Here is a 24,143-nt window from a genome sequence, read left to right as displayed (position 1 = left end):
CATGAGATTTAGCACTTTTTCTCTAAAGAAAACTCATTTTACAATTCCAACAGCATGTTCAGTGCACTGGGAGGAGATGAAGACCATGGGATTGAACTTGGGTATGAGATGCTTGCCCAATGGTAACTTTGATCCACTCCAGTGTTTAGACAACAAATGTTTCTGTTACGACGAAGTCACGAGCACCGTTTCCTACGGTCCCTTTTCATTTGACATGATTGAAAATATACCGTGTTGTAAGTAAAATATATATACGCTAGTATTTTTGTTTTCTAAAATAAAATATATAAGTTGTTCCCCTCTACATTTTGAAGAATGTGTGTGCATGTCATTACATATTTGCAGTTACAAGTGTAGAGCTATACATGTCGAGTGCCATCTTTTTGTTTTACTATATTAATACCATATATATCTTGAGGTTATCTTGAGATGATTTCGGGGCTTTTAGTGTCCCCGCGGCCCGGTCCTCGACCAGGCCTCCACCCCCAGGAAGCAGCCCGTGACAGCTGATTAACACCCAGGTACCTATTTTACTGCTGGTAACAGGGGCATAGGGTGAAAGAAACTCTGCCCATTGTTTCTCGCCGGTGCCTGGGATTGAACCCAGGACCACAGGATCACAAGTCCAGCGTGCTGTCCGCTCGGCCGACCGGCTCCCCCTTATATTGCTTATATTGCTCCATCTACTCTGGCTTTAGTATTTACCAAGAAAAAAAAGTATATTTGATATTCAGTACAATTGGGCAAGAGCAATCATGTCCTTTAGGAAATCAAGTATGCAATGCATTATAAAGTAAAAGAGAAGAGGGAAAATGAAAGTTGAAAAACTTAAATTCAAGAGAGGAGACTATGGGCGAACTTAGCAATCTTTGAATTTGATTGGAAAAATCTGTTGTTCGGCACAAAAGTAAATGAGATGTATGACAAATTTTCTGATATAAATGAAGACACAAAAAAATTTATACAATACAGAAATGCAAATCTAGAAAACAGGATTGGTTCAACAGAAATTGTGAGAGGGCCAGAGATTAAAAGACAAAAGAAATGGAATGAGTACAGGAAGAGACCTAATCCTCAAACATATAAATGCTACAAACAAGCAAGAAAGAACTACATGGTAGTGAGAAGAGAGGCAGAAAGAAACTTTGAGAAAGGGGGTAGTAAACAAATGTATATTAGAACCAGGACTTTTGTTTATAAGTTTATTAATAGCAAGCTGCATGCAAGTGATAAAAAAATAGATTGAAAATTTAGAACAGATTCACAGAGAATGAACAGGAAATGTGTAAAACACTAAATGAAGTTCCAAAGTGTTTGAGCAAAATAAGATTTTCAGAGAACCAGAAACAAACCCAATTTCAGAGAACACCATAGAATACATAGAGGTGTCATGAGACAAAGTTGACAAATTACTTATGAAGCTAGGAAGTTGGCCCAGATGAAGTTTCACCTTGGGTTCTGAGAGAATGTGCACTGTGCTAAGCACTCCACTTCAATTGATATTTCAAACATCTTTATACAGTATACAGGAATCTTAGCAGATATATAGAAAATGCAAACAGTTCCAATCTACAAAAATGGTACAGTAGCAGAAAAGACCCTCTAAATTACAGACCAATAACGTTGACAAGCGTGGTAGTCAAAACACTAGAAAAAATAGTTTAAACCAAATAGGTAGAATACCTGGAGAGAAATGATACAATAACAGACAGTATGGCTTTTAAACAAGAAGATTCTGTTTAACTAATCTACTTACTCTCTATGATAAGAGCTATAGAGATTTGACAGGAAAGACACAGTTGGGTTGAGTGTATTTATCTGGACCTAAAAAAATAAAAAAAACTTTTGACATAGTCCCACATAAGAGATTGTTCAAGAAGCTGGCACACACAGGAGAGGTGACAGGTAAACTGTTGACATGGATGAAAATTTTTCTAACTGTAAGAAAGATGAGGGTGATATTCAGAGACAATGTGTCAGACTGGAGAAATGTTACAAGTGGTGTACCACAGAGGTTCAGTTCTTGCACCAGTAATTTTCATTGTATGAATGATCAACCAGAAGATATAGAAAATTATATGAACATGTTTGCTGATGATGCTAAGCTACTAGGTAAGATAAGAAGCTTAGACGATTGTTATGCCCTTCAAGAAGGCCTGAACAAAATACAGTAAGTGCATGGAGCAACACTTGGTTGATGGAATTTAATGAGTAAATGCCAGATTATGGAATTTGAAATAAGAGAAAGTAGGCCACTCACAATCTACAAACTATGTGAAAAGGCTTTAAAGAATGCTGAGAGAGAGATCTAGAAGTCCTCTTGGATAGAAACCTGAGGACCACATAAAAAGCATTGTGAAAGGAGCAAATGCTTTAAAATTGCTTTTAAATTCAATCGATGGGAAAATATTAAGAAATTGTTCATGACCTCTGAGAGACCAAAATTGGAATATGAAGCAGTTGTATGGAGTCTATATTTCAAGAAGCACATCAATAAACTGATAAAGGTAGAACAACTAGATGACTTCCAGAACTGACAAACCAGAGGTTTGAAGAGATTTTAAGGTGTTAAATAAATATACCAAAACTAGAAGATAGAAGAATATGAGGCGATATGATCACTACATACAAAATAGTATCAGGAAGCGACAAAATTGATGAATTTTTTAAACCTGCCTCTACAAGAACATGAGGCCATAGACTCTAGCTAAACCATCAAATATGCCAATAAGACACTAGAAAGTTCTCTTGTGGAAGCAAAGTGGTAGACAATTGGAACAAGTGAGGTGGTGGTGGTGGATGCCAAAACCATCGGTAGTTTTAAAGCATCGCATGACAGAGTATTGGTCAAGATGGGATGCCACAAGCATAGCTCTCATCCTGTAACTACACTAGGTCATTACATAATGCTAGTTACCCCCTTCAAATGTGTAAATAAATAGAGCTATAGTATTCCCTACATGTTTAACTAAAATGAAAACAACTCTTTTTTTTTTTTAAACAATTATCACAGCTCTGGCTTTGATTTGGCAAGTTGTTATGATGCCACAAGCCATGGATCAAATGACCCCAACTCTGCAATTTCTAGGTGTGCACAAAACTCCCAATAAACTGATATTTTTCAATTTTCCTTTCTTTTTTTTTACTTGCAAATACATCATTTTATATGAAAATATTTTTTATTTTTTTATATATTTTTTTTTGTGCATAGGCAAAGTGGTGCCTTTCACCATAGCTATGCACTTTGGAGGTTAACATCCACAAATAGCTAAAAATGATAACTTATCTGGTTCTTTATATAAAAAAAACACAATTAAGTGTTGATTTGTTTTTTTGAGACCATACACTGTTCATTGTATTAATCAGTAAACATTTTGGACTAGAAAGGATAGTCTCATGTAGTTGGTTTGTACATTTTTGTCCATACAGTATCCACTTTACTTGTCATGGTATAGTAATCATTGGTGAGCAAATGGAAACTAATCAAGCTTATACACAGGGTTTTCATGTAAGATCATCAAAGCCTTTTAGCCCTGAACATATTCTGTCCATGAATATGGCTCATCTTCCTTCAACTACTGTATTGTATTATTAAAATGCTACATTTTCTTCTTTTAAAATAACCAAGCTTTATTCCTTCTGTTTATGACTGTCTTTGTCAAGATATCCAAGAAATTTAGTTTGAAGCCTTAATTTAGACTTTCAAATACTGTACAAAATATCTAATATATATCAGGTGCTCATCCTGGAAGTCTTATCCTGACTATGATTATCTCCTCAATTTCATCAACCAAATATGAAGCCTACTGCATAAGACTTTCAATTGAGCAAACCACTTTAAGTACACTGTGTGTTTGTACTTCTCAGATCAATTTATATTTCTAATAACATATATTTATTTTATTTGAACCTCAGATGACCCCACAATACATAATAAAGAATACATCAACCCATGTCACAAGGCACTAGAAGAGTGGAATAACCAGGACACAAATGATACTATTGTTGTAAGAGGTAATGTTGCAATCATTATGCTGTATAATGCTTTATTTTCTTGAGGGGGCATCCTTAGGTGGCTTCTTGGTGCTTGCTGCCTGGCAAGCTCCGCTTTAATCTGCACCAAGTCCTATTGAGTCATACGTAAGCGTGCCAGGGACTGGAAGCCAAAACCTGGCTCCCACTATAGAGGTCCATGTACAAAGAGCTGGGGATTGTAAATCACCCTAACCAAACAGTCACCAGAAAGGGAAAACGAGTCAAAACAAGCTAGGTAAACAAACCATAGCAAACAGTAGAGCAAAGCCCTGAGATTCATGAACCCCTTTGTGAGGAAATTTTAATGTAATTCAACTTGCATGCCATCAGGGAATATACTCACCTAAATGTTCTTGCGGGGGTTGAGCTTTGGCGCTCTGGTCCCGCCTCTCAACTGTCAATCAACTTTGTACTTTCAATGTGTACTTTCCTCCTTGAATCACCAACCATATCCTTCCCCCCCCCCCCCCCTTCCAATCATGTGCCAGATGCACGTTTGTTGATGTTTGCCATCACACTCTTCCCACCCCAGTATACTACAGGTCCCAGTTTTCAAGCAAATGCTGGCCATCCTGGCCTGTGTCTTGCAGGAGCCATTTGCTTGTGTATTTGTTTAAAGTTTCAGTATTTGCTTCATGATGCATGTGTATACCTCACCAATTAACTTTTCATCTGGAATGGCATGTGTCCAGAGCTCACAGCTCTAGGGATTTGTTGATGTTGCCCTTGCCTGGTCAGTCACAATTTCATTCTCCGTGAGGTTTGGGGGGATGGTGACAAACCGGCTTTGTTTTAGGAGGGTGCTTTGCCCTTGACTGTACAATCATTTTTTTTACTCCCCTGAGAAGAGGTTGGTGGTGGTGGTGGTGGTGGTGGTGGTGGTGGTGGGGGGGGGGGAGGTTAGTTTTGATTATCTTTCAGGGTAACATGGGTTCCAGTGCTCATTACATGGCATGCCGCTCTCGCCTTTAACATCAGTCTCCCCCCCCCCCAAGCTGTTTTTGGCATTTGTTAAGCGAGTGGCTCCTGTGCCCAGTGTTCCTGCTTGATCTACCCTTCGAGACCTGGAATACCTTTGCAGTGTTCAGTGTTTATTGGACAGACAGTCTCCAACTCTGCTCTCACAGGGTGAGAATTTGAAGGATGTTCCTCTGTTTCGATGTACTCTTATGGCCATTCCTACTGCCTTCATCATGTCTGTGGTTTGTTGGATCTATTTGAGCCATGCCTTCCTCTAGGTACTCAGCATATTAGGTGGCTACCGATGCACAAGCCAAGTTGTCTGTATTTGTATGTTTGCTCTCCTATCTCCATTCTGGGATTCAGCTGTTGCCATTTAGCAGGCCCAAGGGCAGCAGCCCATTGCTTCCAGGTCTGAAATGTCTGAGGGTTTCTGCAGCTATGTTTGGGTCCTCTCTTGGGACTGCCCCTTACCATTTTAATGGCAGATGTAGGTGAGCTGCTCATTCCCACCGAGGATCCACTTCCTTCAGTTTCTCAGGAGGGTTTTGCTGTCATGGATTCTTCCCTGTGGGAAGACTTTTCGTGTCTACATTTGAAGTGGATCATGGCTCTGCTTCTGTGCCCCTTCTCCCCATTCCTTGGGTGTCCAGGGCTGGGGAACATCTTGAGGTTATCTTGAGATAACCTCAAGATGTTCCCCAGTTAACCTCAATTTGTTTAATTGCCTCTTAAAAACATCCACTTTCATTCTAACAATATATGTTGTACTTTCTGGAGAGGCAAGAGTGGTACATTTCAAATGGTATGAGATGGTGCAAAGTAATTTGAGAGCTCTACTGTCTCTGCATGCTGTATATATTTTCTATATTCTGTGATTATTTTGGAGTATTTAAGGTGGGAACGCATTAGTGACTTCAAAATATGAGTATTCTGCCGATATCCTTAGATCTGAAGACTCATAATCCACAAAATTTTCTTGACAGATGCTAATCTTTACTCACTGATACTCGCTAAACATTAGGTTGTCTAACATTATTCTTGGACCCTTTACATGTTGTTTGCATTCTGCGAAATTTGATGACGTCTAGCTTGACTTCTTAATTTTTCCCATATTGAAATAAATCTTATTTATCACCGTTAAATATCATGTTTTCCGTTGCCAAGTGGAAAATTTTACATCTATAGTTTTTTAATGTTTTACATTGGAGCAACATTCATGCTGATTTTGGTATCATCTGCTCATGTTGCAGATTGCATATTTATTTTTATTGGCAGTATTGAACACAGTAATATCAGACTCCATAGTACCAAGGAAAAATGCACTATATAAAAAAATGTCACAATCTTGTATAGTACATAATGCACACAAAATAAAAGTTATGAGATTTACAAAATTCTAATGGCTATTTAGTTATAGTTGTCTTCTTTGTATCACAGAGCATTAAATCCATTTCACACTTGTCCACTGATATGTAATATTATTTCAGAAACATTGCAACCAATTTGCACTCCTGATGGTTATTATGCAGCAGTACAGTATGGCGGTAAAGATGCATACTGTGCAGACTTACATGGAAACCAAATTGAAAACTTTAGGCAGCCCATCACCACAGCACAGAATATGAACTGTCGTAAGTATTAACTATTGTGTAAAATACCGACTCAATGCATCAAGGAGGATTGTGCTGATATTGGTATTTAATAAAGTGAGACCCACACTGAGGCCTCACCAAAGTGAGTTAGGAAAGCTAGGCGAGTGGCTACTTCCTTACAGTAGACCTCGATGACTCAGGTGCCAGTCTAGGTGAGAGTAAATTGAACATGAGAATTTATAGTCTGAAAGGTCGGTCGATATCTCGGTCTCGGTCTCTCTCTCTTCCCTATCAATTTTATCAATTCCTGTTACTATCTTGTACGCAGTGATCATATCACCTTTTATTCTTCTATCTTCTAGTTTTGGCATATTTAATGCCTCTAACCTCTCCTCGTAGCTCTTGCCCTTCAGTTCTGGGAGTCACTTAGTAGCATGTCTTTGCACCTTTTCCAGTTTGTTGATGTGCTTCTTGAGATATGGGCACCACACAACCGCTGCATATTCTAGCTTTGGCTTAACAAAAGTCGTGAACAATTTCTTTAGTATTTTGCCATTCATGTATTAAAAAGCAATTCTGAAGTTAGAAAGCATGACAACGTTCTTTATGTGGTCCTCAGGTGATAGCTTTCTATCTAGAACCACCCCTAGATCTCTTTCTTTATCAGAATTCTTTAAAGATTTCTCACATAATTTATCAGTTGTATGGGGTCTATGTTCTCCTATTCCACATTCCATAACATGGCATTTATTCACATTAAATTCCATTTGCCAAGTGGTGCTCCATATACTTATTTTGTCCTAATCTTCTTGAAGGGCATGACAATCATCTAAGTTTCTTATCCTTCCTATTATCTTAGCATCATCAACAAACATGCTCATATAATTCTGTATTACATCTGGCAGATCATTTATGTAGACAATAAACATCACTGGTGCAAGAACGGAACCCTGTGGTACTCCACTTGTGACAATTCTCCAGTTCGATACATTACCTCTGATTAATGCCCTCCTTTTTCTACCAGTTAGAAAATTTTTCATCCATATTAGAAGCTTACCTGTTACCCCTCCAATATGTTCCAGTTTCCAGAACAACCTCTTATGTGGAACTCTGTCAAAAGCCTTTTTAGGTCCTGATAGATGCAGTCAACCCAACCATCTCTTTCTTGTAAAATCTCTGTGGCTCGGTCATAGAAACTGAGTAAATTCGATACACAGGATCTTTCAGACTGAAAACCATACTGTCTGTTTGATATTATATCATTTCTCTCCAGCTGTTCTACCCAATTAGTTTATTATTTTTTCCAATATTTTGACTATTACACTTGTCAATGATACAGATCTATATTTGAGGGGGGTCTTCTCTGCTGCCACTTTTGTAGATTGGAACTATGTTAGCCTTTTTCCACACATCTCCTACGACTCCTGTACACAGGGATGTCTCAAAAATCAGCTGAAGTGGAATGCAGAGCTCAGGTGCACATTCTCTCAGAACCCATGGTGAAACTCCATCTGGGCCAACTGCTTTGTTCTTACTTAGCTCCAAGAGCATTTGTTTCACTTCATCTCTAGACACCTCAATGTGCTCTATTTTGTTCTCTGGCATTCTTAGTGTCTGGTTCTCTGAAGATCTCATTTTGTACAAACACACTTTTGGAACAGTCCTGGATCTGATTTACATTTGTCTGCTATACCGTTCTCAAAGTTCCTCTCTGCCCTCTCTTTACTGACATGTAGTTGTTTTTCGCATCTTTGTATTCCTGGTATGTTTGGGGGTTTGGCCTCTTCCTATAATGATTCCATGCTTGTGTCATTTGATCTCTGGCCCTCTTGCAATTTCTGTTGAACCCTATTTCCTAGGTCTAGGTCACATGTACATCTAGGTCACACGTGTGTGTATTTTTTTGTGTATGTGAGTGTGTGTGTGTGTGTGGTGTGTGTGTATGTATTTGTGTGTGAGTGTGTCTGTGTTTTTGGCTGGAATTTGATAAAGTAGTTCCATGAACATCCTTCTTTCTAAAGTGCTTGGGACCGAACTTTGCCCAAAAACACAATTTGTCTAGGTAACCAGATGTATTCTCTCACCCATAAAATTGTTTTTAATTTTATAAATAGATCACAATACAGTATAGGTTAAAAAATACTGCAATGACATAATAACATACAAGATGTATAAATAATAAGTACACATTAAAGGTGTTCACTAAGGGGTTCAGGTGTTCCTCCACACAAGATCTTGGTATAATCTCTACACAAGTACAGTTGTTTGAATTAACTGAAGGAGGTGGAAATTGAGACAAAGATGTATTCAGAGTTAAGGGCTACATTAAGGAGGAACACTTGAGTGAACAAGTCTTTAATTACAGTACATCAGAATGCCATTAATTTCAGACTGTGCACGCAGACGGCTCATCATGGAGGAGAATGATATGGGATCCAGTAAACCTAAGTGCTGCCCAAATGGAGACTTTTATCCATGGCAGACACGTGGACTATTTGCATACTGTGTTGATGGCAATGGAAACCAAATTGGAGTTGAAACTGCATTCACTGATATTCAAGGACTGTCCTGTTACAGTGATCAACCTTGTGATACAAGTGTTATGTACAGTTCTTAAAACAAAAACAAAAATTAGGTTATAATTCTAATTAATACATTAATTTACATAATTAGGGATAGGAAAGTTTCTTACAAGTCTTATATAGCCCAAGATTATATGTTAACAACACTTCTTTTCAAAGCTTTAAGATATTATATTAAAACTATGCACTGTACTCAATTTCCTAGCAACACAATAATAAATCTCAATAGTGTTTGTTTACTGGACACCCATTCACAATGCAGGAATCTGAAGTGTTCTACAAATCAATCTGTTCACAGGTCTGGATTCACTAACGCAGGCCGAGAGAGAGATTGTGCAGTATACTGTATACTGAATCTTTGTAACCAGGCTTGAGCAATGTGCAATTTGTTGTTTTAGAATTTACTATTCCCATACTCTCATTTTCTTGATCACATGTATATATGGTCATAATATCTAAGATTTACTAGTATTCATATCGATTAGCCCAGTAGTAGACATTTTGAGTCTTAGACATGGGCCCATTACCCATCTATTTATATAAGTAGGTCAGTGCTAAGGAAAAATTGCCCACTTATAGAGCACAGCCTTGTAAAAAGGAAAAAGTAACAATAATGCTCGACAGATGGCTCTTTAAAGATTAGAGTTCAAAGGCTTCGTGGAGAGCATATAATGGTAGCATCATATGATGATTGAGCATATTCCATTTCTACAAGGAAAAAGACAGCAAAACATTTCATTCCTGAACTGGTAAAGGACACAATAACTATAATAAGCTGCAGTGGGAGCAATGCACCATATAAATGGCAATAAAGCCAAATGATAGCAAAGACTTTATCCAATTCTTCAATAACTAAGCTTGTAAATCGGGATCTTGGATACTACAGTACTGTACTCCGAGTCTAGCTTCATTTTCACAAACAATCAAGCCAGTTAAATCTAAATAGTTGAGACTTTTTAAATAGTTTATGAATATCCTTGTGGTTCTCAGCTAATTAATCAAGTTCTCACAAACATTTTCTTTACTATGTCAGCATTTTTTCTTGGTCATGCAGAGTTCTTATTTTAATTCTACATTCGCTTAACTAGAAGCAGCTTCAGAATATCATGTCATATCTGAGAATGCTTTCGAGGAAAAATCTTCTGTGCAAGTAACGATATGGTATAATCTCTCTAAACATTACATAAACTTGAAAATCCTACGATCTGTTTCACACTCGCTGACTCGCAAAAACTTCGACCTCCATATCCAGACTTGCATTCAATCACAAAACCCACCTTTCCCATATTGGACGCACGCACACACACACACACACACACACACACACACACACACACACACACACACACACACACACATTTAATTCCCCCCTTTCAGTAATGACTTCCTTCCATAGTTTGATGAATCGCCAAATTTTTTTTTGCTTATGTAGACAGTGATAAACTCCAGTCATGACATTTAATAATAAAAAATGTGCATATGAAAAAGATTAGGAATGTTAAAAAAATTTCTTGTTCTTTAAGACAAATTTATCTTATACATATTCAACATACATTATGATAATTTAATAAAACAAAATGCATGATATGAAGCTCCAACATTTCTTTATCTATCAACTTATTTCATTTGAGTGTATTAGTGCAATGTTACAGTAAAAATCGAGAGGGAATGAGAATTGCAACAAAAAATGGGAATTTTGTATGAAAGTCATGACATTTAGCAACCATGCATTAAAGACCCCCTATTGCTGCCAGTGGATCAGCAACATCAAAGACACTTTAAAATAATCATCACAGCAGAATAATATCGTTCATACGTGACTATTAGAACTAAGCATTTAGCAGCCTTACTTGGATACCATTATAACTGCTGATGGAACCAGACCTGAAAATATTTAGTCAGGTTTTAAATATTTATACTAGCTGCTACTTTAGAGCTGATAATTTACTGATAAGGGCTGGAATGGAATGATATGGATGGTTGGTTGGAATGATATGGATGGTTGAATGATATGAATGGTTGGGCTGGAATGTCTTATGATATTCTGTATATTTCCTAAAATAGCAAAAAATGCTAATTACTTTCAATACATATGAAGACATATTCCTTCTTTATCTTAATGCTAAAATTGTAATTTGATCATCAAAACACTGAAAAATTAATTAAAACAAAATGGGTAGGACACCTAGAGAGAAAGATGTAACGGACAAGACAATATGGCTTTCAAACGAGAAGACCCTATGTAACAAATTGACTGTTTCTATGATAGAGCCATAGAAATTTTAGAGGAAAGAGACTCGTTACCCCACACTTTGGTAATGCGTGGAAGGATTGAAGATTGCAAAAATCTCAAGTGAGAGGCTTGTGGTTTTTATAACTGGCTGAAATTAATATATAACATTGGTTTAGTCAATTAAATGAATGTACAATGTAAATATAAGAGGAAGAGAGAGTTTAAATTGATTATGAGCAGCAGGTGCGGGGCAAAATTAGGATAATCAAATACTGTACATTGAAGATGGTTCATACCTTAGGCAAGCTCTGACTTATTTTCCCATAACATAGCCAAGAACTGGGTAGCGGCACGAGACTATTTCAGTGTTGTGTCAAGAATTTAGACTACTAATTTAGTGTTTGGAGTTTGTTTATTTAGTTGATTTAAATACTTTGTGACCTGCAAAAGAAGGGTTCTGTGATGATAATGTAATATATATTGAATTGAGGGTATAACAATATATAATAAAATCACAAATGTATCTTTCCATATCCTATGCATATATTGACTAGCCTGAGAATCACAGAACTACATGTTGGTCAGGAGTGTCAGTGTGTAATAAGGAAAGAAATTGCAAAGCTATGAAATAATGAATATAAGAGTTGAATGCCAAATTTGCGACATCATCATCTAAGAGAGAGAAAGAGAAGCACAGCACGCACACTGAATGCAGTATAAATTTTTACATTTACATGGGCATGCTAAGTAAAACTGCCTGTGTCTTCAACAAGCTATAATAACCACCAATACAATAACACTGTCCATTTAAAATAAGTAAACTAATGGACATTGGAAAAGTGAAAGGTGACAAAGATCAAGGGAAATGAGTGCTAAGAGGTAAATGAATGAAATGAAAGATTAATGAAATTAAATTAAAGAAATAATGAGAGAGAAAGGTTAGCAAAGGAGTTAAGGACTGTGAGATAGTATACTACTCCCAGCTCTGACATATGGAATTAAACACAACATCCTCCAAGAAGTTCCTTGGAGGAACTCCAAGGAACTTGTTCCTCCAAGGAGTGCCGGACCAACCGGGCTGTGGTGGGTATGTGGGCCTGCGGGCCGCTCCAAGCAACAGCCTAGTGGACCAAACTCTCAAGTCAAGCCTGGCCTCGGGCCGGGCTTGGGGAGTAGAAGAACTCCCAGAACCCCATCAACCAGGTATCAACCAGGTATCCCTTTCTATCCCTAATTTTCAAGAGTACAAGCAGTGGAAATGAGTTTTATGAGGAAAACAGCTGGTGTAAGCATGTGGGAATGAAATGGGAGTTGTGAATTGGGTTAAGTGCAAAACACAGATGGTGTGGACATGTCAGTAAAATTCCTGAGAGTTGTTTAGTGAAAAGGGTGAACATGGGTGAAATATACTTATATAGGAGATTATATATAGGAGAAATAAACTCATATAGGAGATACTGGCAGACAACCAGTATCTCGGAAGGGAAGAGTGGAACAATATATTGTATGTGAAGTCTTTGAATAAATTTTCCTTTCTCTACCACCTAATAAGAACATTGGGAGAGAGTACGGGCATTAAGGTTAGAGGGAGTTAAATCATCCAAAGTGAAAATAAATAAAATTCAAATATCTAGCCAATGTTAACACTTAGGCAGGCCTTGTGCACAGGCCAGAGAAGTAAGGAATTCTGGAGTGTGGGCATGCTAGCTGTGCCCAAAAAGTACTAGCACTGTACTGTTGACCAGACCACACACTAGAAGGTGAAGGGACGACGACGTTTTGGTCCGTCCTGGACCATTCTCAAGTCAATTGTGAGAATGACTTGAGAATCACAATCGACTTGAGAATGGTCCAGGACGGACCGAAACGTCGTCGTCCCTTCACCTTCTAGTGTGTGGTCTGGTCAACATACTTTAGCCACGTTATTGTGACTCATCGCCTGCACAGTACTGTACTGTTTGTACAATTAGTCTGCCAAAGGTTACTTAACTAATTATTACTTAACACACTACTGATGCTGAATGGAGTCAATATTACACAGAAGAGTGGTCCCTGAATGAACAGGTTTCAATGTTTGATATTTATTACGGTCTTGGGTGACCCATGATGTTGCAATGACCAACCTGTAAGTGGTTCAAATGCCTTCACTCATGTGGCACTGTTTAAGCATGCAAAAAGTAAATACAATGGGGTAACTTACCTAAAACATCTAATGGCTTGTCCATATCTTCATCAGAAAACACCTTACGTGGAAATGATGTGGACAGTTTAAATGGGGCATCTGCAGGAAGGCCATCCTGGCGATTGAGGCCAATCCAGAGACGAACTGCTGATAAAGCTTCTTTGGCCTTGAACTCCTGCACAAGTGGTGTTCCACTTGGAAGGCGAATCTAAAAAAAATAAAAGGAACAGAGAGAATGTGATAACCGTTTTACTTGTTTGTCACAGTTCAACAATGTTCAACATATATACTTTTGCCTAAATTACTAAAGTAACAAAATTAATAAACACTAGCTAAAACACTTTCATTTATATTTTATGAACCTTGAATGTCAACTGAATTTATGCTGCAGTTTTTCTTAATATAGTACACAATGTGACCCTGAAATGCACGGGTGATTGTGGTAACATGGCACGCATTTTAACGTGTTAATGTGCATATTATAAAGCACAATTAATAGCTATTAATTATTATTTTGTATTACAATTATAATTATTAATAGCTATTTAATTTTTTAATATATATATCCTTCTTGCACTGTATTGTTCCCCTTATTTTTGCCAGGCTGAAGAAGACCCACATCCAATGAAAGTGAGAGAACAGTGTAATAATAATATATTGATATATGTATAAGTGAATTTGTGCAAGCAGATTTTTTATTTTGTTTACCTGAAGTCTTGCTGTAGTGTATTCCTTCTTCTGGGTCAGCTGTGGAACAGGTGTTGGCTGAGGCTTGGGAGGTGCAACAGTAGCTTGTGATCCTCCTTCACCTTTGTTGGCAAACATTTCTTTCCTGGCCAGCCTGTCGCGCTCAATCTGGTCTTTTACTTTTTGCCTTGCAATCTTGTCTTCCAGTTTCTCCCTCCTGCGATCCTCAGCAATGCGTTTCATCTCCTGCTCCTGCATGCTAGGGACATTTTGTTGTAAATATATGAGAAAGAAACTGTATGATAGAAAAGATATCACTACAACAAAAGGTCTGATATGCGAGCATGTTTCTCATTACAACTTAACATCCACAGTATTATTTGATTTTTACATTTTCTTTAAAGCTAGAAATATGCTAAAACTTAATTCTAATGCATTTTATTTTGCAATGAAGCTGCAATGAAGAGAACTATGGCAAAATTGTATGCAATAAGCATTAGAGATGAGAAAGAAAATACACCAGAGCCCAACAGAAGATGGGACTAAGCAGCAAGAGTGACCAAAAATAGAGTTCAACTACATCAAAGCATAATAAGGAAAGCTGTGCACAGCAATGCCAGGCACAAAGGTGGGAACAGCCTGTGCATACATGTATTCCTGACAAAAAAACTTTTTCCAGGGGATGAGGGAGAACTAGCTGTCTCAACTATCTGCAGACAGATGGGCGAGACAATGGGTAAAGTAACTCGATTGATCATACGCCATCCCCCAACCTAAAACACTTGGCAGGGAAAGGCATATGTAGCCACAGACAAGCACAATGTAATGTACTCCAAATGTACTCACTAGAAAGAAGATGAGAGAGATATCAAATAATATACACCTGGAAGATACTGAAGGGCCAAGTACCAAATCTACACAGTAAAATAACAATGTACTGGAGTGAACGATATGGAAGAAAATGCAGAATAGAACCAGTGAAGAGCAGGGGTGCCATAGGCACAATCAGAGAACACTGTATAAACATCAGAGGTCCACGGTTGTTCAACACCCTCCCAGCGAGCATAAGAAATATTGCCGGAACAACCGTGGACATCTTCAAGAGGAAACTAGATTTATTCCTGCAAGGAGTGCTGGACCAACCGGGCTGTGGTGGGTATGTGGGCCGCTCCAAGCAACAGCCTGGTGGACCAAATTCTCACAAGTCAAGTCTGGCCTTGGGCCGGGCTTGGGGAGTAGAAGAACTCCCAGAACCCCATCAACCAGGTATCAACCAGGTATTTAGCCCAACTGTAGAACCCAACCACAACACGGGCAGATTCAGACAACAACCACCACACAAGCATATAGTTAAATACAATCACTCTCCTTAACAAATATATACAGTATATCCTTATACATATTATAAATCCTTACCAAATATATATATGGCTTAAATTTGCTTGAGGTGATGCGTAATATAAACTTACATTAAACTGAGAGTCTACGTAATATAAACTTGCGTTAAACTGGGATTCCAGTGTACAGCATTATCTACCCACAAATAGCAAAAATTAAAATCGGTACACTAGAAAACTTTGTCCAACAAATGGGGTAACTCACAACTGAAGCATTGGAGGGAGACAACTTAACTATTATAAAAACTACTGCATATAGAGAATGCTAAAACTCCTATACGGTGTCACACACTTACATGCGCTTTCTCTCTGTAATTTCTTGACCCATCTGAATACGTTTTCTTTCACGGTCCCTTGCTTCCTTTTCCTCCTCTTGCTCTCTTTCCTTCCTTCGTTGCTTAATTTTTTCTTCTAATAACCTTTTCTGTAATTGAGAAATAATGTACTGTACTTATGTCTTTTTAAAAAAAAAAAAAAAATTCCCCAGTTCTAACAATAGCCATCACAATTATTCAATCTAAACATTACAATGTACTGTAGTTCTACAATTCAATAACTAATTATTTTATAGAGGTCCATAGTAATAACCAGGTTTTCTTCAAATGCTAGAAATAAGGATACAGCAAAAATATTAGTAACAAGTATAAAAAAAAAAGAGGCAGGTGAGGGGATGTGAGGATCTTATCACATTGCCAATAATACATTTCACTATTCCCTAACTAGATATACGTTGAATTCAGTCAGCTGAAAGAGGAATCCACAGGTTATATTCCAGATCTCTCACAATACAAATACCAGTACTATTTAAGTACAGTGCTTAGCCCTCAATGGCTTCCCATAGCCAAGTGCAATGATTCTGGAAAGCCGTCCATAACAACACCACCACCACTGACAAATTTCACGGGTCTACCAGAGGCACAGGACCCGAACTGACTCCTTCAGAGAGACGAGGGGAAGCACAGAGCTCAGACTCTAATCTACAGTCGAAGAGAAATAACAACACACTTCAAGATGAAACCATGGACACGATAGTTGGCATCAAGTAAATGACCTTTACTCCAATTCGCCCCTCCCCCCCCCCCTGCTGTCACCAGGTGAGAAATTGCTTCGAAGCTGGGTCAATTTTTGGTCTTCCTTAGCAAAGACTGATATGAAACGGTCATTTAGTCATGGTAACATAACTAGGTAACAAATATCTGAAAGTTGAAAGTACACGATTGACTAGGTAAAAAAAATACAATATCTGGAAAGTACAAGATAGCTCATTTCCTCCTTCCCATCTATTATGTGACCAGAGATAGTTTTCTCAAGTCTTTTTACTTTCCACTACCTTCATTTTGTGAAGTTTGGAAAAACTTTTAGGATTCAACTTGATATCTCAGCTTTGTAAACTCCTTTGGTTTATCTTACTTCTTGCCAAACCTGTATTTTTAAATGTACAGTATCATATTGATCTATTAGGAGGGACTTCCCCTTTCTCTGTTTTTTAGAGTATTTTTTTGTATCCAATTTGTCTGTTGCTCTTTTTACAATATTTGTAAATTCTATATATGCTTCATTTACTAAAGAACTGGCCATCAATATCTGGGTTCCCCTCTCAGCTAGGATTCATGTTAACTTCCATGTCCAAAAATGTTTGAGCTGCTCCTGTCTTAACAGCTAGTAATCCCCCTTTTAAAAAATCTGGGACTCTGAAATTGGTTTTAAGTTTCTTGGGCACAGCACTTTCAGTTAAAAACAAATCCACTTTTTCTACAATTTCTATTGCCAAGTTTGTTGCCTATTTTTATGTTGTCAATCATTGTCTCTTTATTTACCAGGACCAAATCCAAATTGCCTTTACCTGGCTTAATGGTTTCTCAACATTTGCTGTCTAACTGCATTAGTTTCGGCCAAATAATACAGAGGTTATATTTATCTTTTTATGTACTGTGCTAAAACTACAGCAACGTACATTTATGTGTAAAATGATTGAATGTGAATTTTCACAAACAGTATTATATAATATTACATACAAAATGTAAATTTGTAATACACTGTAAAATATACATAAATATTTGTAAGGCTTATATCTTTGACACAAATCCACACAAGGGAGAATAACCATTTACACAAACACTTTTTTTTTTTTTTTTTTTTTTTTTTTTTTGAGATATATACAAGAGTTGTTACATTCTTGTACAGCCACTAGTACGCGTAGCGTTTCGGGCAAGTCCTTAATCCTACGGTCCCTGGAATACGATCCCCTGCCGCGAAGAATCGTTTTTTCATCCAAGTACACATTTTACTGTTGCGTTAAACAGAGGCTACAGTTAAGGAATTGCGCCCATTAAATCCTCCCCGGCCAGGATACGAACCCATGACATAGCGCTCGCGGAACGCCAGGCGAGTGTCTTACCACTACACCACGGAGACTGCATGTTTTCAATCACTTAACAGTGATTGTCTGATCATGAGCAACCACAATCAGATTGTGTATCTTTCAGTGCAGCTAAAATTTCACTGACCAGAACTCTGAGACATTACCGTTTCCTAATCTAATTATAATGGTTGGTGGGCACTGATCCAACTTACTAAGAAAATATCTTGATTGCAATTTTTCTACAAGTAAAAAAAAAAGTTTGAAAAACACCTACTTGGATGTTTATATTTAATACTGCCTCAATTTTGTGTCCATAAATACAGTACACTGCAGAGGTGAAAGGTTGTAAGAACATAATCCCAAACATTTCTAAACAAAAAATGAAGCATTTACAGAAGCCTGACTCACTGCAAATTATACATCACACCAATGGATCTCCTGATTATCAGTATTCAACCAGTATCTCTGAACATGGTATAAAAAGTGAATAAGCACATTATCCATGCAACATGATGATTACCCATAAAATTATATAATTCCACTATTGTCATAAAAATAAATTATCATCATATGGCACAAAATAAATACTGTATTGTGCTTAACTAACCTTTTCCTGTTTCTCTTCTGCTGTCAATGGTTTTTTTTCCTCGGTGGATTCTGAGAAATTGGAATGGCCAGACTTGATTGCATGGAACTCTACTTCTTCAGATGATTTGAAGAGCTTCCCACAACTGAAAATTTGGGAATTGTGCCTTAATACCAGACAGTATCTAGCAAGAGTCTACTTAATAAGGAAGCTAATACTTTTGATTTGGCCAAGAACCATTACAGTTTATGAAACACACACACACTACTAGGCGACAAATAAATACCTGGAAACCTTCATGACGGGCTAGGTAACAAATATCTGAAAGTACACGATTGACTAGGTAAAAAAAAATACAATATCTGGAAAGTACAAGATGGAACTAGGTAACAAATTAGCTGTGCATAATATATCTCAACAACATACACTAGTGCTAAACGTTACTCACCTAGCTCTACGTATTATAAAGACCACCCAAAATTTTTACTTAAAAATTTCTAAGTACAGTATGGTACAGTTTATATCTAATGTTAAAAAACTTTCACTCTTAATTTAAGCTTCTGTTTGCAATAATTTTCCATATTTGTTCATTACTATTCGGAGTAATCATCGATTAACTTTACAGTATACTTTCTCCAAATCCATAAAGGATAAGAGCAACTTACAATCATTCTCACATGTCTTCTCAACAAACACCTAAATTACACACACAACCCATTCTACCACAAAATTTTCCTTGTTCATTAATAACCAATTTCTCAGTTATTTCTTAAACTCTTTCAATTACAATTCTGCCATACACCTTGCCCACAACACACAGGAGATTAATGTTGCTTATCTTGAGGTTACCTTGAAGTTATCTTGAGACGATAACAATGTTATGTTATGATAACATGCTCAATACCTACAATCATAACATTCCTTTATATTCAAGTATCGGATATCACATCCCTTCTGGAATCATCTGGCCCAGTACCCCTATCATACATCATATGAATTATAATGAATTATTACATGAATAATTCATAACAAACATTATGAATTATACATCTGGCAAATTCTCCACACCCACTCCATTCATTTGACTCAACTGTTTTAAATAACTTCAGCATAAAAATCATCAACACTCACAGCTTCCCTACATTTTAGCTTCTTCACTTAAGTACTCATCTCTTTCAGAGACAATATCTGTTGATATTATGATTTGCATGCTTCTTACATTGATAAAAGCAGTATCATGTATAACTGCATTCATTTCATCATTTCTATCCATCTTTTGATTGTCCAGTGCTCCTATGAGTAGAAAAACACCATGTTACAAGTTTACTTAATTTAAGACGACATCTGGCATACAATGGCTTTTATTAATAGCCCTTAGAAGCAAAAATGTCATCTTCAATCAAGTTGACTCCAAACTCTGCATTTTCTACCCGTGTTAGAACTTCGTATTCTGTCAAACTGCTCCTACGATAACTGCAGACAACGTACCTCTAGGAGCAATAGCGAGTATATTATTGGGATAATCTACTCGCTACAAGCTAAAATGCATGCTTAAAAAAAAAAACTTACTCATCACATTTGATGGATTTTGCACCTTCATTTGTTTCATCTTCACCTTCCCCCGACTTTCCTTCACCCGACTCCTGCTGTACACCCGTCTCTTTCCCTTCACCTGATCCCTTCTCTTCAACCGACTCCTGCCCTTCTGGTACATCAGTTTCCATCTTCTCATCTGGTTTAGAACCTAAGAATTATAAACAGCATATAACAAAAACAGGTACAAGTGGGAGGCACAGCCCTGAAGACAAGGACAAAATGTTAGAAAAATAAACATTTTAGCATTATATAATCTACACAATATTATGATTAAATTATCAAAATATTGCTAGTTTATAAAAAGCCCTGAATATCAAGGGTGAGAAAAATATAGAAACTTCATGAATAGTACTTTATTACTAATAAACCTTTAAAACTAAGAATACAGTACAGTGCATGAAACATGTTGGTGTTTTAAGATATAAAATACCAATATACAAAATAATAAAAAACAATTTTCTTAAGATGCAATATTTTAAGAAATATATATTTTAAGTTGTTAAAATGGGATAAATATAGGGAGGGAGGGAGGGTATTATCAGGGGAAAGTGCCAAGCCATTACGACTATATTGCACTTGGAAGGGTTCAGGATAAGGATTTGGGATGGGACGAGGAAAAGGAATGGTGCCGAACGGTTGGGGATTGTACGCAGACCTGCATGAAGTGAGACCGGCGCTCTACTGTCCAGTCCAAGTGGTTGGAAGCGTATGGTGAAGGAAATGCATAGTGTCTGGGATGACATTTAGGCTGGAGGAATAACCCACATTAGAAATAGTTAATTGTTGTAGATGACTTGATAGAAGAAAGGAATACCATAGGGAAGTGACTGAGGAATAACTATTGTAAACACTTAGTGAGAATATAGCCATGGAGCTGGTAGGCATCACTAGATGAAAGAGTTCCATGTGCATGTTATCTTGAGGTTATCTTGAGATGATTTTGGGGCTTTAGTGTCCCCGCGGTCCAGTCCTCGACCAGGCCTCCACCTCCAGGAAGCAGCCCGTGACAGCTGACTAACACCCAGGTACCTATTTTACTGCTAGGTAACAGGGGCATAGGGTGAAAGAAACTCTGTCCACTGTTTCTCGCCGGCGCCTGGGATCGAACCCAGGACTACAGGATCACAAGTCCTGCATGCTGTCCGCTCGGCTGACCGGCTCCCACGACCGACCGTAGAATGATTAAACATCTTAAGTGCAAAAGAATCTACTTTTGCTCTAACAAACTGAGAATACCTATGAAGCAAGCAAGACTGTGTGTGGATAAAACACTGTACTCCTCTACTAAATATCATTCCCCTGATATAGTTCAGTCATTCCTCACCTACTGAATGACCAGCTTCTGCTTCAGCAGGTGGATCATTAATCCCAGGATCATCAGCATGCGCTAAAAGCCACTCCATTGCTTGTTCTATACCTCCTCCTCCAGTCACTGCTAACGCCTTCTTTCTGAAATAATAACAATAATACAGTAATAAATATTAATAATAATAATGTCAATTATAAGAAATATTAGTTACAAAAATTACAGTAGTTTTCTTATTTTTTATAAGGCCACAAATCACATATAATATACACTTTGTGTATAATATACACTGTGTATATTATACAGTATCAAATTAAGCAGCCAAACCTAAGCTAACCTTACCTAGCCAAACCTAACCTAACCTTACCTAGCCAAACCTAACCTAACCTTACCTAGCCAAACCTAACCTAACCTTACCTAGCCAAACCTAACCTAACCTTACCTAACCTAACCTTACCTAGCCAAACCTTACCTAGCCAAACCTAACCTAACCTTACCTAGCCAAACCTAACCTAGCCAAACTAACCTAACCTTACCTAGCTAAACCTAACCTAACCTTACCTAGCCAAACTAACCTAACCTTACCTAGCCAAACTAACCCAACCTTACCTAGCCAAACTAACCCAACCTTACCTAGCCAAACTAACCTAACCTTACCTAGCCAAACTAACTTAACCTTACCTAGCCAAACTAACTTAACCTTACCTAGCCAAACTAACTTAACCTTACCTAGCCGAACTAACCTAACCTTACCTAGCCAAACTAACCTAACCTTACCTAGCCAAATTAACCTAACCTTACCTAGCCAAACTAACCTAATCTTACCTAGCCAAACTAACCTAATCTTACCTAGCCAAACTAACCTAACCTTACCTAGCCAAACTAACCTAACCTTACCTAGCCAAACCTAACCTAACCTTACCTAGCCAAACTAACCTAACCTTACCTAGCCAAACTAACCTAACCTTACCTAGCCAAACTAACCTAACCTTACCTAGCCAAACTAACCTAACCTTACCTAGCCAAACTAACCTAACCTTACCTAGCCAAACTAACCTAACCTTACCTAGCCAAACTAACCTAACCTTACCTAGCCAAACTAACCTAACCTTACCTAGCCAAACTAACCTAACCTTACCTAGCCAAACTAACCTAACCTTACCTAGCCAAACTAACCTAACCTTACCTAGCCAAACTAACCTAACCTTACCTAGCCAAACTAACCTAACCTTACCTAGCCAAACTAACCCAACCTTACCTAGCCAAACTAACCTAATCTTACCTAGCCAAACTAACCTAACCTTACCTAGCCAAACCTAACCTAACCTTACCTAGCCAAACTAACCTAACCTTACCTAGCCAAACTAACCTAACCTTACCTAGCCAAACTAACCTAACCTTACCTAGCCAAACTAACCTAACCTTACCTAGCCAAACTAACCTAACCTTACCTAGCCAAACTAACCTAACCTTACCTAGCCAAACTAACCTAACCTTACCTAGCCAAACTAACCTAACCTTACCTAGCCAAACTAACCCAACCTTACCTAGCCAAACTAACCTAACCTTACCTAGCCAAACTAACCTAACCTTACCTAGCCAAACTAACCTAACCTTACCTAGCCAAACTAACCTAACCTTACCTAGCCAAACTAACCCAACCTTACCTAGCCAAACTAACCTAATCTTACCTAGCCAAACTAACCTAACCTTACCTAGCCAAACCTAACCTAACCTTACCTAGCCAAACTAACCAAACCTTACCTAGCCAAACTAACCTAACCTTACCTAGCCAAACTAACCTAACCTTACCTAGTCAATTAGCCTCAACCTTAACTAACCTTGACTAGTTAATATAGACAAACTAAAAGGTGGCATTAAAAAAGGTCTGGCAATCAATTCCTTATTTTTTATTTTATTTATTTATTTATATATATACAAGAGTTTTTACATTCTCGTACAGCCACCGCTTAGCGTTTCGGGCAAGTCCTTAATCCTAATATCCCCCGGAATACGACCCGCCAAATCGTTCAACAACCATATACCCATTTTACCGATGGGTTAAACAGAGGATACAATTAAGGATTGGCGCCCCAGTCAATCCTCCCCCGGCCAGGAGACGAACCCAGGACAAAGCGCTCGCGAAACGCCAGACGAGTGTCTTACCACTGCACCACGAAGACTGCTAGTATAGTTAAAGATGTGTTGATGATCTATGATGAAATGCTGTATAATAATGTATTAAGCTTTACAGGAGTCAGTAAGACAAGTGACAACTTGTAACAAAACAATCCTATACTCTCGGTAGATTTAATACAGGTAGGTTAGGTTAGTTTACAGGTAAACTTTAATACAAGTTATAGGTTTGCCTTAAAGAGCTATTCTCCGTGGAACGTTTTCAAAGAGGACAGAACTATACTGTACTCACGCACTGTTCTCGGAGAAACCCATCTCCATCAGTGTCTGCAGGGCTGTCATGGCTGTGGTGGCGTGGTTGACGGTGGTAGAGAGAGAGATAGAGTATAGGAGGCTACTAGTAGTGTAAGAAAGCGGCGTGACTGTCTTACTCTTAGTCAAGGGGAGCCTGTTTGTGTCCACCGTGTCGTGACGTCATAGTTACTC

The 24,143-nt window shown here is 37.9% G+C and overlaps 2 protein-coding genes across 4 annotated transcripts in view; one reads left to right on the top strand and one right to left on the bottom strand.

Annotated features, from left to right (window-relative positions):
• The window catches only part of LOC123745045 (uncharacterized), a 19,882-nt gene extending 7,958 nt beyond the window's left edge, over nt 1–11,924 (top strand). Inside the window, exons 7-10 of the mRNA XM_045725321.2 lie at nt 54–236; nt 3,916–4,014; nt 6,486–6,629; nt 8,981–11,924. Coding sequence (XP_045581277.2) covers nt 54–236; nt 3,916–4,014; nt 6,486–6,629; nt 8,981–9,207 — 653 coding nt within the window. The 3' untranslated portion in view covers nt 9,208–11,924. The remainder of the gene's footprint in view (nt 1–53; nt 237–3,915; nt 4,015–6,485; nt 6,630–8,980) is intronic.
• LOC123745046 (UBX domain-containing protein 1) lies at nt 10,680–24,143 on the bottom strand. 3 transcript variants are annotated; one of them, XM_045725323.2, is made up of 8 exons: nt 23,950–24,143; nt 21,540–21,664; nt 20,189–20,363; nt 18,641–18,764; nt 15,968–16,095; nt 14,296–14,533; nt 13,606–13,795; nt 10,680–11,846 (listed from the first exon to the last, which is right to left on the bottom strand). In XM_045725323.2, exons 1-8 carry the CDS (start codon nt 23,997–23,999, stop codon nt 11,818–11,820), a joined length of 1,059 nt encoding a protein of 352 aa, XP_045581279.2. In that variant the 5' UTR covers nt 24,000–24,143; the 3' UTR covers nt 10,680–11,817. The 3 variants fall into 3 exon arrangements, with proteins under 3 accessions (XP_045581279.2, XP_045581280.2, XP_045581278.2); XM_045725324.2 differs by having other exon boundaries at nt 10,680–11,056; nt 20,189–20,351; XM_045725322.2 differs by having other exon boundaries at nt 10,680–11,056; nt 23,950–24,142.

This window comes from Procambarus clarkii, chromosome 57 (assembly GCF_040958095.1).
Source record: "Procambarus clarkii isolate CNS0578487 chromosome 57, FALCON_Pclarkii_2.0, whole genome shotgun sequence".
Classification (NCBI taxonomy): Eukaryota; Metazoa; Arthropoda; class Malacostraca; order Decapoda; family Cambaridae; genus Procambarus; species Procambarus clarkii.
The sequence above is the reverse complement of the archived record's forward strand: the minus strand, read 5'-3'. Positions and strand labels throughout refer to the sequence as shown.

Coding starts and splice junctions, on each gene's coding strand:
- LOC123745046 (XM_045725322.2), bottom strand. CDS start 23,999: ATGACAGCCCTGCAGACACTGATGGAGATGGGTTTCTCCGAGAACAGT. Junction 18,765..20,188: donor AAATCCATCAAATGTGATGA/GTAAGTTTTTTT, acceptor CCAAATTTTCAG/TTGTGGGAAGCTCTTCAAAT. Junction 11,057..13,605: donor CAAGCCATTAGATGTTTTAG/GTAAGTTACCCC, acceptor AAATATTTTCAG/GTCTGGTTCCATCAGCAGTT.